This window comes from Pelobates fuscus, chromosome 4, assembly GCF_036172605.1.
Source record: "Pelobates fuscus isolate aPelFus1 chromosome 4, aPelFus1.pri, whole genome shotgun sequence".
NCBI lineage: Eukaryota > Metazoa > Chordata > Amphibia > Anura > Pelobatidae > Pelobates > Pelobates fuscus.
Window position 1 is genome coordinate 391,901,335 of NC_086320.1, and position 13,779 is coordinate 391,915,113.

Sequence of the window (13,779 nt, forward strand, 5' to 3'; positions counted from 1 at the left end):
TTGTGAAAGCTTATTGCTGCATGATCTTATTTATGTTTTCTTTCCCTCACTTGTCCCTTAGGACTCGGTACATCCAGTCAGAACTTGGCTTCAGAGAGCGTCTGTCAGTTCTGGTCTTATCATCTCGTCCTACACTGAGCACACTGGCTGTAGCTATAAACCGAACGCTGTCCCCCCATGTCAGCCGCTTGATGTTTTTCACAGGAGCCCGTGGCCCCAAGCTTCCGCATGGGATGGAAATAGTGTCTCACGGGGATGAACGGCCAGCATGGCTAATGTACCACACTCTTCGCTACATAGAAGTACATTTATTGTCTACTTATGATTGGTTCTATGTGACTCAAGATGACTCATTCATTAATGGATATCGTCTAAAGGAGATGACCATCCATCTTAGTCCTGGTCCTCCCCTGTATGTTGGTCAGCCGATGGAGTTCATTGGTGGGCAGGACGACTGGAGATATTGTAGTGGTGCTTCAGGATTCTTGTTGTCTCGGGCACTGCTCCTCCGCCTAGGGCCACATTTAGATTTTTGTCGTTCTGAAATCCTTAGCTCACGGGCAGATGAATGGCTGGGTCGCTGTCTTCAGGACACACTTGGAGTGGCATGTGTGGGACAGTATCAGGTAACTGATAGAATATTATCTGCAATATAAGAGTTACGGTGACCGGTAATCCAATAATTGTTTTGTTTCATTTATTTTTTTCACAAAACTCTGCATCCACTTTTTTAGGTGCAGGAGTGGGAGAGGGGTAATTTAAAGATTACAATCACTTGTACAGATAATGGGATGTAAAATGCAAGACCATGTGAAGTCACAGAGATAAATAGCATTAAACATTTACCAAAATAGTCACAGGAAAGCAAAATATACTCCTGAACCTGAAGAGTGCAATGAATCAAAGCCTTAAAGGCATTATCAATCTATGCATCTATGAAATATAAAACTTCTGGAGAGGTCATTGTTTTTGTTAAGGCTACCCAGGATTGCCAGATCTGCTCATAACATAGGCTCTAGACAGACGTTTTCCTTGGGAACCGTTATTACATGTCCTTTAAAACACGTCTTGGAACCAAAGCACACATACTAAACTGAATCACAGCAAGAAAGTAAAGCGTGGGATGGATACAATTAGTCATTTGTGATATAAGAGTGCATATATTTTCCCAAAAAGGCCAAACTAGCAGGCATTCCCACCAAATGTGTAGAAAGGTACCTATTTGCTGAGATGATCTCACACACCTTAGAAGTCGACAAGAAGATTTTGTAGAAAGGAACATTCAAGTACTAACAATAAATGCTTTTATTATGGGTCTTGTGTGACAAAACGCCTTCTCACGTCATCTTGTCATCAAATAATATTTTGCCGAAACGTTAAACTGCTTTTAAAGAAACCGTACATCTCTGCTGCTCCCTATTTAACCAGGAGACAAAGGAACACAGGCTCAGGCACCGAGTGCAGTGGTGTTATGGAAACAGGCACCGAGTGTAGTGGTGTTATGGAGACAGGCTCGGGCACCGAGTGTAGTGGTGTTATGGAGACATGCTCAGGCACTGAGTGTAGTGGTGTTGTGGAAACAGGCTCAGGCACCGAGTGTAGTGCTGTTATGGAGACAGGCTCAGGCACCGAGTGTAGTGGTGTTATGGAGACAGGCTCAGGCACCGAGTATAGTGGTGTTATGGAGACATGCTCAGGCACCGAGTGTAGTGGTGTTATGGAAACAGGCTCAGGCACCGAGTGTAGTGCTGTTATGGAGACATGCTCAGGCACTGAGTGTAGTGGTGTTGAGGAGACAGGCTCAGGCACCGAGTGTAGTGGTGTTATGGAGACAGGCTCAGGCACCGAGTGTAGTGGTGTTATGGAGACAGGCTCAGGCACCGAGTGTAGTGGTGTTATGGAGACAGGCTCAGGCACCGAGTGTAGTGCTGTTATGGAGACATGCTCAGGCACTGAGTGTAGTGGTGTTGTGGAAACAGGCTCAGGCACCGAGTGTAGTGGTGTTATGGAAACAGGCTCAGGCACCGAGTGTAGTGCTGTTATGGAAACAGGCACCGAGTGTAGTGCTGTTATGGAGACAGGCTCAGGCACCGAGTGTAGTGGTGTTATGGAGACAGGCTCAGGCACCGAGTGTAGTGGTGTTATGGAGACATGCTCAGGCACTGAGTGTAGTGGTGTTGTGGAAACATGCTCAGGCACAGAGTGTAGTGCTGTTATGGAGACATGCTCAGGCACTGAGTGTAGTGGTGTTGTGGAAACAGGCTCAGGCACCGAGTGTAGTGGTGTTATGGAAACAGGCTCAGGCACCGAGTGTAGTGGTGTTATGGAAACAGGCACCGAGTGTAGTGGTGTTATGGAGACAGGCTCAGGCACAGAGTGTAGTGGTGTTATGGAGACAGGCTCAGGCACCGAGTGTAGTGGTGTTATGGAGACAGGCTCAGGCACCGAGTGTAGTGGTTTTATGGAGACATGCTCAGGCACCGAGTGTAGTGGTGTTGTGGAAACAGGCTCAGGCACCGAGTGTAGTGGTGTTATGGAAACAGGCTCAGGCACCAAGTGTAGTGGTGTTAGGGAGATAGGCTCAGGCACCGAGTGTAGTGGTGTTATGGAGACATGCTCAGGCACCGAGTGTAGTGGTGTTATGGAAACAGGCACCGAGTGTAGTGGTGTTATGGAGACAGGCTCAGGCACCGAGTGTAGTGGTTTTATGGAGACATGCTCAGGCACCGAGTGTAGTGGTGTTGTGGAAACAGGCTCAGGCACCGAGTGTAGTGGTGTTATGGAAACAGGCTCAGGCACCGAGTGTAGTGGTGTTAGGGAGATAGGCTCAGGCACCGAGTGTAGTGGTGTTATGGAGACATGCTCAGGCACCGAGTGTAGTGGTGTTATGGAAACAGGCACCGAGTGTAGTGGTGTTATGGAGACAGGCTCAGGCACCGAGTGTAGTGGTTTTATGGAGACATGCTCAGGCACCGAGTGTAGTGGTGTTGTGGAAACAGGCTCAGGCACCGAGTGTAGTGGTGTTATGGAAACAGGCTCAGGCACCAAGTGTAGTGGTGTTAGGGAGATAGGCTCAGGCACCGAGTGTAGTGGTGTTATGGAGACATGCTCAGGCACCGAGTGTAGTGGAGTTATGGAGACATGCTCAGGCACCGAGTGTAGTGGTGTTATGGAAACAGGCACCGAGTGTAGTGGTGTTATGGAGACAGGCTCAGGCACCGAGTGTAGTGGTGTTATGGAGACAGGCTCAGGCACCGAGTGTAGTGGTTTTATGGAGACATGCTCAGGCACCGAGTGTAGTGGTGTTGTGGAAACAGGCTCAGGCACCGAGTGTAGTGGTGTTAGGGAGATAGGCTCAGGCACCGAGTGTAGTGGTGTTATGGAGACATGCTCAGGCACCGAGTGTAGTGGTGTTATGGAGACATGCTCAGGCACCGAGTGTAGTGCTGTTATGGAGACATGCTCAGGCACCGAGTGTAGTGGTTTTATGGAGACATGCTCAGGCACAGAGTGTAGTGGTGTTATGGAAACAGGCTCAGGCACAGAGTGTAGTGGTGTTAGGGAGATAGGCTCAGGCACCGAGTGTAGTGGTTTTATGGAGACATGCTCAGGCACCGAGTGTAGTGGTGTTGTGAAGATGTTCTCAGGCACTGAGTTTGTGGAACAATCATCCTCTATGTCAAAGTTGTGCAAGACTGCAGCCAGTGACAAAAAGGATAAGATGAGGCCTAATAGAAAGCAGTTGTTGTTGGGAGTTGTGTGGAGTTGGACAATAGTGGCTTTGTGAGATGGCTTCATGGAGCTACTGCTCACAGAGACAGGAGACGTATTTGTAATATTGTTACGCGAGCAAAGCAGGATAGGGAATTGGATGTACTTGTCCATCTAGGGACAAATGGCTTGCAATGAGGTTTCAGAGGTTAAGGAAGTTTTTAGTGTTTTTGCCAATGATATACGGCAGGTTGCTTCCACACTGTAATTCTCTGAAGTTCTGCCTGTGCATAACACTCAGAACGACAGGCGGATGCGTATTAGGGACTTTAACTTGTGGCTTGGTGAATGGTGTCGGGAGCAAGGATTTGGCTTTATTGCTCATGGTAGCTCTGTTTGGAATGGAAATAAACTGTACAAAAAAGATGGTTTGCATCTTTCTCAAAAGGGACCAAATGTTCTCAGTGAGCAGTTCAGAGGTTCCGCTAGGTCATATTTAAACTGGGGGCGGGTAAAATGGTGATAAAACATCAATCCAATTGCCCCCCAAAACAAGGACAGAAAATGCTTGTAGCAAGTGTGTTAACAAACTTTCAGATTAGAGTCATGTCGACAAATGCTCGCAGTTTAGGGAATAAGATACAAGAACTTGTGGCAATAATGGCAACTGATAATGTAGATTTAGTCGCTGTTACTGAGACATGGTATAATGAGAAAAATGACTGGGACATAGCAATACCAGGATAGCATAAAATCTAGCCTAATAAAAGTTAGTGAGGTGAACATAGAGTCCATTTGGGTTACGTTAGAATTTGGTAACCCCACAGTAACTCGTGTAGGTGTGATTTATAGGACCCCAGGACAAATAGAAGAGTTAGATAATCTACTAGTTGAGAAAATAGCTAAAATGACAATAAAGGGGGAAGTTATTATCATATTATCATGGGTGACTTTAATCTTCCTGATGTGAAATGGAAATCCAAAATAGCTGCTTGTGCCAGGAGTACACTGTAGCAGAGCGCTAGTCCTGACAAGGACTTTTCTTTTGCTGGATCCATTGAGACAGGAACTCAGGAACAAGGCACTGAAATGTGAATAGCTCTATCCCTCTCCAGTAACTGTCCAACACACAGTTCTGAGAGTACAACTGATTTATTCCACACAAACTCAGCGTTTTATGCACAGACCCTCAAAATATACACATGCACCTCCCAGGCGTCCCTGTGTCTGGGAGATAATTGAGTCAAAACTAAGTGTGACGAAGTGCTCTTCGCCACTTGTGCCCTTCGCCACTTGTGCCTGGAGAGGACTAATTGCCAGCCTCCTGTCCTGCAACTATGGCCCCTGGAAGATTTTGCCCTTTAAAAACGTTATTTGGGCATATTGGATTTTATTGCACTCTGTCTGCCCCTTTAAATTATATTGGAGCAGTCTGCAGCTTTAAATTGTGAAGAAAACCCCTGTTTTATGGACTTAGTTCGACTGTTTTGTCCCCCACCCCCCCCAGTCCCCCCCTTAGAAAACTGTCTGACCCAATAACTGTCACATTCATACACTGTCTGACCCAATAACGGTCATATTCAAACACCGTGTGACCCAATAACTGTCATTTTACTGCATGAATATTGTTGCTTTGTGTGCCATTAAACAGATCTCTACCCAGCATTAAGCCTCGGCTCATGCTTGGGGGATGGGATAACTACACTCTTGGGGATTGCTATAACACAATACTCCCCTGAGTATAAGCTTCTGTAAGAGCTTGTTCCTGATAGGATTAGGAGAGGTCTGCCCACTGGAAGCTGGACCCTGGTCTTGGGTCCAGGGTGGGTGAAAGACGGCAAGACCCCGGCGCAGCTGCATCGCTGGAAGTGGGGTCTGCAGTGATTATGGTGTCTGGTGGAGTGCTCGTAGTCCTCGGCAAGCACTAGGAGCATCAATTGGCAGAGGTACTCGGTCGTAGTGCCAGCGGTCTGTCACATTTGGTGGCAGCGGTGGGATGGCGTCCTAGTGCGAGGAGAAGCAGCTCAGAGACACCGGTAGCGTTACGGAGCTATAATTGAGGGCAACGCCAGCACTTGTGCAGCGCCCCTGTCTACAGTGGAATCCAAGGCGCGGATCGGAGCGCTATTGGCCCTGAGTGGGGCCAAGCAAACATGACCTATTGCTATGAGGGCGACGCTTACATCAATAAGGTAAAGAGGCGGCTAGTCGAGTATGGCCTAGACACTTCGGAAGACGTGATCGTCCGAATCATGCAAGAGTTGGATGAGGAGAACCGAGCAGCACGGGAATGTGAGTTCAGATTGTGGAGACTGGGGCTGGGGACAACTGGTCTCTCGCCCCAGCAGCAGATTGAGTGACAGGAAGAGGAGAGCAGCGACCTCCCTCCCCAGTGGCAGTGCACCGTGCAGAGGGAAGAGACAACCAGTCTCCTTCCCCAGCAGCAACCAGAGGTACCCGAGGTAGTGGACCTCATAGACTGGTCCTGGAGGACCCCCCAACAGGCAGGTGCAGATGGGACCGAGGTCTCTCTACCGGCCTTACAGGGATGCTGGGCAGCCGGCCCAGATCCCCAACTGCAGCCAGAGCTACAGAGAGAGGAGGCAGGTGGTCCTCATGCCCAAGTCCTAGCGGATCTCATAGACTGGTCCTGCGAGGACCCCCAACAGGCAAGTGGAGATGGGACCGAGGTCTCTCTACCGGCCCTACAGGGATGCTGGGCAACCGGCCCAGATCCCCAGCGGCAACTGGAGTTACAGGGAGAGGAGACAATCGGTCTCTCTCCCCAGTGGCAACCAGCGTCCTGGGGAATGGAGGCAACCGGGGGAATGGTTGGCACCCTCCAACAGCAGCCGGAGATACCGGGATAGGGTACAACTGGTCCCTCACCTCAACTACAGGGGGAAAGCAATCCTAACCCCACTGGCGCAGATGGGACAGCGGTGTCTGTGCCAATCCTACAGGGATGCTGGACGGCCGGTCCAGATCCCCAACCATCCTCGCAGGGATACCAGGAGGAGGAGGTAAGCAAGCCCTCCTCTCCCCAGCTAATTCCCAACCGAGTCCTGGGGGCAGTGGATGAGTCTGCGATACACACTGACCCCCTTCCAGCAGAAGCACTGGCATCTGGGCAGAGCGCCGCTGGCCTCTGCCCTACCTATCCCGTTGCTAGAGGGCCAGACTGTGCACCGGTTTACCCAGCATTAAGCCATGTGTGAGGGGTCATGTGTGAGGGGTTATGCTATGCTTGTGTCTACACTCTGCCTGGAAGGATTATTCACTAACTACTGGGAGAAAGGGAACCCAAGACGGTCAGAGAGCGTTGGACCGTCACACTAAGTAACTCAATTATCTCTGTTACAGGGAAATACAGGACACACACATAAAACACCCCCAAAACAGTCATATTTTCCTGGAACCCTACAAGTCTTATATCCTCAAATAGCACGGATCTGAGCACCCAAGTTGTCCAAATAGCGCTCAGATCCGTTTGGTAAAAGTTCTGACTTTCGGGGGTTCCTGTGCGTACACCAACTAATGCTGTCCCTGGCTTTTAGGGAGCAAATGCTCTCCCCAGTTGGTAGTTCATATGTCCTGAACGTCGTTCGTCTAGCTGGTCAGGAAGTAGGTCGGGCAGCGATACAATCTTTGGCCGAGTTCGTGGACTTGCGTGGCCGAAAATAGTTCCAGACGTTTGACGACCATGTACCGCTGCCTGTGTTCGGGAGAAAAAATGGCCGCCATTCACTGGAACACATGCGTTCAGTTATATGAATGGCGGCCACCAAGGGAAAGGACTCGAGGGGTGCTCGATGTTCAGGAGGTATAAAAGGAGGGACCACACACCATCCATTCGGGAGATGAACAAAGGGATACTGGCAACCGAACACAAGGGGAAGGAGTTTGCTACAATGCCCCCCCCCCCCCCCTGTAACAACAAGCCGGCATACACAGTCTGATCCCGACAGATCGGCTTGCGGATGTCCGGGGGTGCTCACGGTAATTTTTCAAGTTCAGTGCGTCTGGACATCCCATCAGCATTTCCATTGTTTGTTCCGGGGCGGTAATGGATTTTGAAGTCCAAGGGCTGCAGCGCTAAGCTCCAGTGCAGCAGCCTGGCATTGTCCCCTGCCACCTGGTTCAGCCAGACCAACGGGTTGTGATTCATGAGCAAAGAGAATGGTTGTCCGTACAAATAGGGTTGCAGCTTTTTGAGGTAAAAGTTTGCAACTGATGTAAGCCACGGGATGTTTTCTGCCATTGGGGCCGACTTGGCTCAGTACTGCTCCCAATCCAAACATAGAAGCGTCTGTATGAATGAGAAAATGTTGAGTTGGATTGGGAGCTGCCAAGACAGGGGCATTTACCAGTGCTTGCTTTAACTCTTAGAAAGCCTGCTCACATTCTGAGGCCCAGACTACCTGTTGGGGAAGGTTCTTACGGGTCAGGTAAGTAAGGGGCTTGGCCACTGCACTGTAATTGGGTACAAACTTCCTGTAGTACCCCGCTGGGTCTTGGTCTTTGTCCTGGGGGTAGGCCACTGGGCTACTGCCTCAATCTTAGCAGGCTCAGGCTTCTGCTCCCCGCAGCCTACTCTGTGACTGAGGTACTGTATCTCTGCCATACCTATGTTCCACTTGTTAGGCTTAAGAGTTAAGCCTGCTTCCCTTATCCTGTGCAAGACCGCTCCTATGTGAGCCAAGCGCTCCTGCCAGGTATCCCTGAAGATGGCGATATTGTCTAGATATGCGCAGGCGTAGTCTTGGAACCCATCTAGGAGCCGGTCTACCATCCTCTGGAAGGTAGTCAGAGCGTTCTTCATTCAATGGCATGACTCGAAATTGGTACAAGCCGAACGGGGTGACAAAGGCCGACATAGGGATGGCCTCGGTGACTAGGGCGATCTGCCAGTACCCCTTACAAAGACCAATTGTAGTAAGGTACTGTCTAATAACTCATCTATCCTAGGCATGGGATAGTCATCCGCTTCGGGACTAGGACTACTGGGGAGGCCCAGGGGCTGTCGGATGACTCGATCACCCCCAGTCGGAGCATCTTCTCGATCTCCTTACGCATACTTTCCCGTACCGATTCGGGGATTCAGTAGGGAGATTGCCTTAATGGTAACTAACGCGAGGTTTCTACTCAGTGAGCGGCCAGAGGAGTATACCTGGTGTAACAAACCACCTCTCTTCCAGGTAGGATTTTTGTCACAGATCTTGTAACCACAGCCTTCTAGGGTAATGAAAGTCCAGGACACATCCAGCTCTGTTTTCAGATTTATTTGGTGAAATATATACACAGGTGTTTCAAAAGTGAAAAATAAACAAAACAAAAATTCCTTGCTCTTGCTTGAGCACTTACTATACACAGCAATGTTCAAATGGAGCATGCAGCGCCTTCCTGTCCAGAACAAGGGTTGTATTGAATTTCTGCTCTCACCTTGTATGTACCCTGCTAGGCGGCCTGCAGCTTATCATTGCGGACAAATTTTAAAACTAAAACTTTCTGTCCCACCTGAAATCTGCGGTACCTGGCTCCCTGAACGTACCATGTGGACCTGCAGCTTTGTGCTGCCTGGAGGTTCGTTCGCACCACTTGGGTTAGCTCCTCTAGGCGATCACGGAATTTCAGCAAATATTGGACTATGGAAGTCCCGTCCTGGCTGACATTCCCCTCCCAGTGCTCTCTAATGAGGTTTAGGGGTCAGTTACTTTCTGGTTTAGTTAGCTCAGTGGATCTAACCACAAGAAGCAGGCAGTTGCCCAGAGCATCTGCCTTGCAAAGACTTCTCACTGAACTGCATTGAGAAGTCGGCAATTGGACAATCACAGGAAGTAGGGGGGCTCTTACCCGTCTCCCGAATAGCAGTTCAAAGGGGGAGAACCCGGTGGATTTCTGTGGCACCTCCCGGTATGCAAACAGGAGGTGTGGCAGGAATCTTTCCCAGGCCGCGAAGGTCCGGAGCATTTGCTTCAATGTCCTGTTGAACCATTCGTATAGGCCGTTCGTCTGGGAATGGTACGGGGAGGTTACAATTGGCTTCATGCTGCAGAGCTTCCAGAACTGTTGGGTGACCTCTCCGATTAAGTGAGAGCCCTGATCCAAAACTATCTCCCGAAGAAAAACCCATTCAGGAGAAAATTCTCATCTAGGCTTCCTCAACTGTTTATGCGTGAATGTTGGTCAACGCCACTGCCTCTGGGAATCGGGTGGCATAGTCCACTACCGTCAAGATGTACTTCTTACATCATGGGAGCACACATGTCTTGTACAGTAATTCCCATTCAGATGGACATGGCAGGATTTTGAGTTGTAACCATGTAATGCTGTAAGGACCTTTTCGTTATTGGTGCTGTTCCTCTATACTCCAAGTAATCCACAAGCTCTCCATCCCTGAACATCTGCCTATAATTGGACTGCTGTGCCTTGGTTCTCTTGCTCAATAGATTAAACAGTTCTACTTTAGGACAGGGTCACTAGTTTATTAAAGTAGTACTCCATATAAAAAAAAAAAAAAATGTACTTCTTGCCGGAGGGACTAGGCTAGGTCCACCGCCAACCCAGTCCCTATATATCTGGAGTGTGGGGTCTGTGATTACCTCCCAAAATCAGACTGGGTATCCCAGGGGAGAATCTCCAGGATCAAGGTGTAAGTCCTCACCTGAGCCTCTGGAGGTGTGCAATGGTCCATGGTGCAGGCTTGCTGTCTGGTGGTCACTGGGTATAACTCTGCGGTCTGGTATGTTGATTCAAAGGTGTAGGTGAGCCTGCACAGGTCGTTCCCGAGTAGCACCTCTGCTGGCAAGTGTTGCATTAATCCCACTTCTACCATTCCCGACCCTGCACCCCAATTCAAGTGGACCCAGGACGTGGGTATTCGGTAGACGGCTCCCCCTGCTATCCGAACGGTCACAGAGCTTCTCATCTGTGCTGACTCAGGTACCAGGTGTCTATGGCCTAGGGTGAGTGTAGCTCCACTGTCTTGTAGCAGTGAGCGGCTACCCGGTTTGGTGGAGAGGATCCGGGGGGAAATCCATTGCGCCCAGTTCTGCAGTCAGCCTCTCCTCATGTGCCCCATCTTCTTGCATAAGTGGCACTGCATGTTTTTTGGTTTGCAAACTGGGGTGGCATGGAGTTGTAAGGGCCCCCGCTTTCAGGTTGTAACATGGGTGCTGGAGGGGGTAGAGTTGGCCTGGTAAAAACTTTTTTCAGCGTTGGCCTCTGGGGTCGGCGGACATCTGCATATTAGTCCGCCAGTCTTGCTGTTTCTGTGAGGTTGGTGGGGTTTCGGTCTCTTACCCACTCTTGGATGTCAGGAGATAGTCTGTTATAAAATTGTTCTAGATGCACCAATTGTAATAGTCACTCCATGGTGCTCTCTTGGTGGGCTTGTACCCATCCCATGGCGGCCCTGTGCAGACATGCCCACTTGGTATGGGAATCCTTTTCCACCTTCCATAGGTCCCTGAAGTATGCCTCAGGTGTTATGGCATACCTAGCTAGTATCACTGTCTTGACCCGGGCATAGTTTCGAAAGGCCTCATTCTGGACTGCCCGATATGCCTCAGTGGCTCTTCCTGTCAATCTGCTGACTAGGAGCGGGACCCAATCCTATTGGCTGACCTGGTGTAGATGGCACAGCTGCTTGAGGTCTTGTAGGAAGGCATCTATGTCTTCATTTGCCTCCACATAGTCTTTAAATGCTCCATATAGTATTTTAGCTTTGCTTTACTGGATAACGGTTACTGTCGGGGTTCTTTCTTGTGCTGGTTGTTCGGTGCACAGTATTTCCACCAAAGGATTTTGAAATGCATTTTCCTCTATTGCTGATGGATCAGGGTTACCGAACGGTCGGTTATCTTCCATTAATTTGGCAATTAGGGTGGCCTTTTTCTTATTACTCGCCGCTATACCTCTCACCTACAGGAGATCTTTCAGGGTGGACCGTTTAAGGATGGTATAATCGATCTCCATCCACGGTCCATTCGGTGCTGCTGTCCACCGACTGCGCCTCATGTATCGTTGTCTGCTCTGGATCCTGCTGCTGCCAACCAATGTAGCGGAGCGCTAGTTGTGACAAAGACTTTTCCTCCGCTGCATCTGTGGAGACAGGAACTCAGGAAAAAGGCGGTGAAATGTGAATCGCTCTATCCCTCCCCAGTAACTGGCCAACACACAGTTCTGAGAGTACAACTGATTTATTCCACGCAAACTCAGCCTTTTATGCACAGACCCTCAGCATGGGGTCTCCATTCAAAATATACACAAGCCCCTCCCAGCCCGTTCCTATGTCTGAGAGATAATTGAGTCAAAACTCAGTAACTCAATTATCTCTCAGATACAGGGAATTACAGGAGACATACATAAAACACCCCAAAACATAGTCATCTTTCCCAGGAACCCTACAATTCTTATATCACCAAATAGCCCGGATCTGAGCACCCAAGTTGTCCAAATAGCACTCAGATCCGTTCAATAGAACGGAATTGCCATTCGGCTTCTGACCGGCTGGCCGTGGGGTAATAGCCCAAAACAGTTCCAGAGAAACGAGGGCTACTTTCGGGGGTTCCTAGCTTTTAGGGACTGAATGCCCCCGAAGTCGGTAGTTCATATCTCCTGAACGTAGTTCGTCTAGCTCATGGTTCGTCAACCTGGTCCCTACCGCCCACTAGTGGGCGTTTCAGGATTCCAGGTAGGCGGTAGGGATTTCAGCAGCTAAATCCTCTTTTTTTTTGAGGATTTCTCCTTTTGGGCATGCGGGCGGGCGCGAGTGTCTATGCGGGCACAAGATTTCAGTGACCGGCAGGAGGGAAGCGCTCCCTCCTGCCAGGCCACCTTCTGGTCCCCCAGGCATGGCGTGCGGCAGTGGTAAGATCAGACGCGGCGAGGGAGCTCTAACCTCTTTGCTCCCTCGCGCAATGTTTTCTGATGCCGCGGGAGACGGAATATGACCCCTCGGATTTGAACTCTGCCGCCCGCTGAAGTGAAGCCCCACTGGACCACAGGGACAGATCCACACCAGCTCTGCAGGTAGGGAGGCTAGGTGGCCATTTAATATTAATCATTTGTGTGTATGTAAGTGTGTGACTGTGTGTGTGTCTGTAAGTGTGTCTGTGTGTAAGTGTATGTGTGTGTGTGTGTGTCTGTAAGTGTGTGTGTGTGTGTCTGTAAGTATATGTGTGTATGTGTTTCTCTATGAGTGTGTGTGTCTAAGTGTATGTGTGAGTTTTTGTCTGTGAGTGTGTGTGTGTGTGTCTGTGAGCAGAGTACTTGTAGAATAGGAGAAAGAAGGAGTAGAGTACTTGTAAAAAAAGGAGAAAGAATGAAAAGGAAAAGGAGATAATTTTTGTTGGCTAATAATAGTAAGTGGGCTCAGCCTTCCTACTGGGCATTGCTATAAGGAAGGTTAAAAAATAGAAAAAAAGGAAGAAAAAAAAGGTGGGATGGGGAATTGAGGAGGCAGAGGAGGGGAGCTGATGCACATATGAGAAATCATATTAAGAGCAAAAAGAGAAATTGTCTGAATATAACCGACAGAGGAGACCTTCGTTTGTTCCTTATGAAAATCGAACCAGATATCAAATATTTAGTCTCGAAGCATCAACCTCAAGGATCTCATTAATCACTAGTAAAGGTAATTTCAATTTACTTTGTTTTCTCATTAAACTTTCTAAAGTTAAAAACATTATAAACATGCATAAAGTAGAAATAAAAAGATAAATGTACGTACATTTTTTTTTTTTTAAAAAACACCCTCCTTTATTCTGCACTTGCGCGAAAACTGGTGGGCGGTAAGGAAATGTTTCCATCAAGAAAGATGCATTAGTGGGCGGTAGGTAGAAAAAGGTTGACTACCACTGGCTCTAGCTGGTCGGGAAGTTTTGTCTCCCGAACATAGGCAGCGGTACATGGTCGTCGAACGTCTGGCGCTATTTTCGCACACGTGAGTCCACGAACCCAGGCAAAGATTGTACCCCTGCCCATCGGTACTTGGACCCATTCTCTTTATATTAGTAATATTGCAGAAGGTCTTGATGGTTAGGTATATCTTTTTGCTGATGATAC

At 48.9% G+C, this 13,779-nt stretch overlaps 1 protein-coding gene across 1 annotated transcript in view; it reads left to right on the top strand.

Moving 5' to 3' along the window:
* CHPF2 (chondroitin polymerizing factor 2) overlaps nt 1–13,779 on the top strand; it is a 92,898-nt gene that overhangs the window by 65,043 nt on the left and 14,076 nt on the right. The window contains exon 3 of the mRNA XM_063453168.1: nt 62–626. Within this exon, the coding sequence (XP_063309238.1) occupies nt 62–626 (565 nt within the window). The remainder of the gene's footprint in view (nt 1–61; nt 627–13,779) is intronic.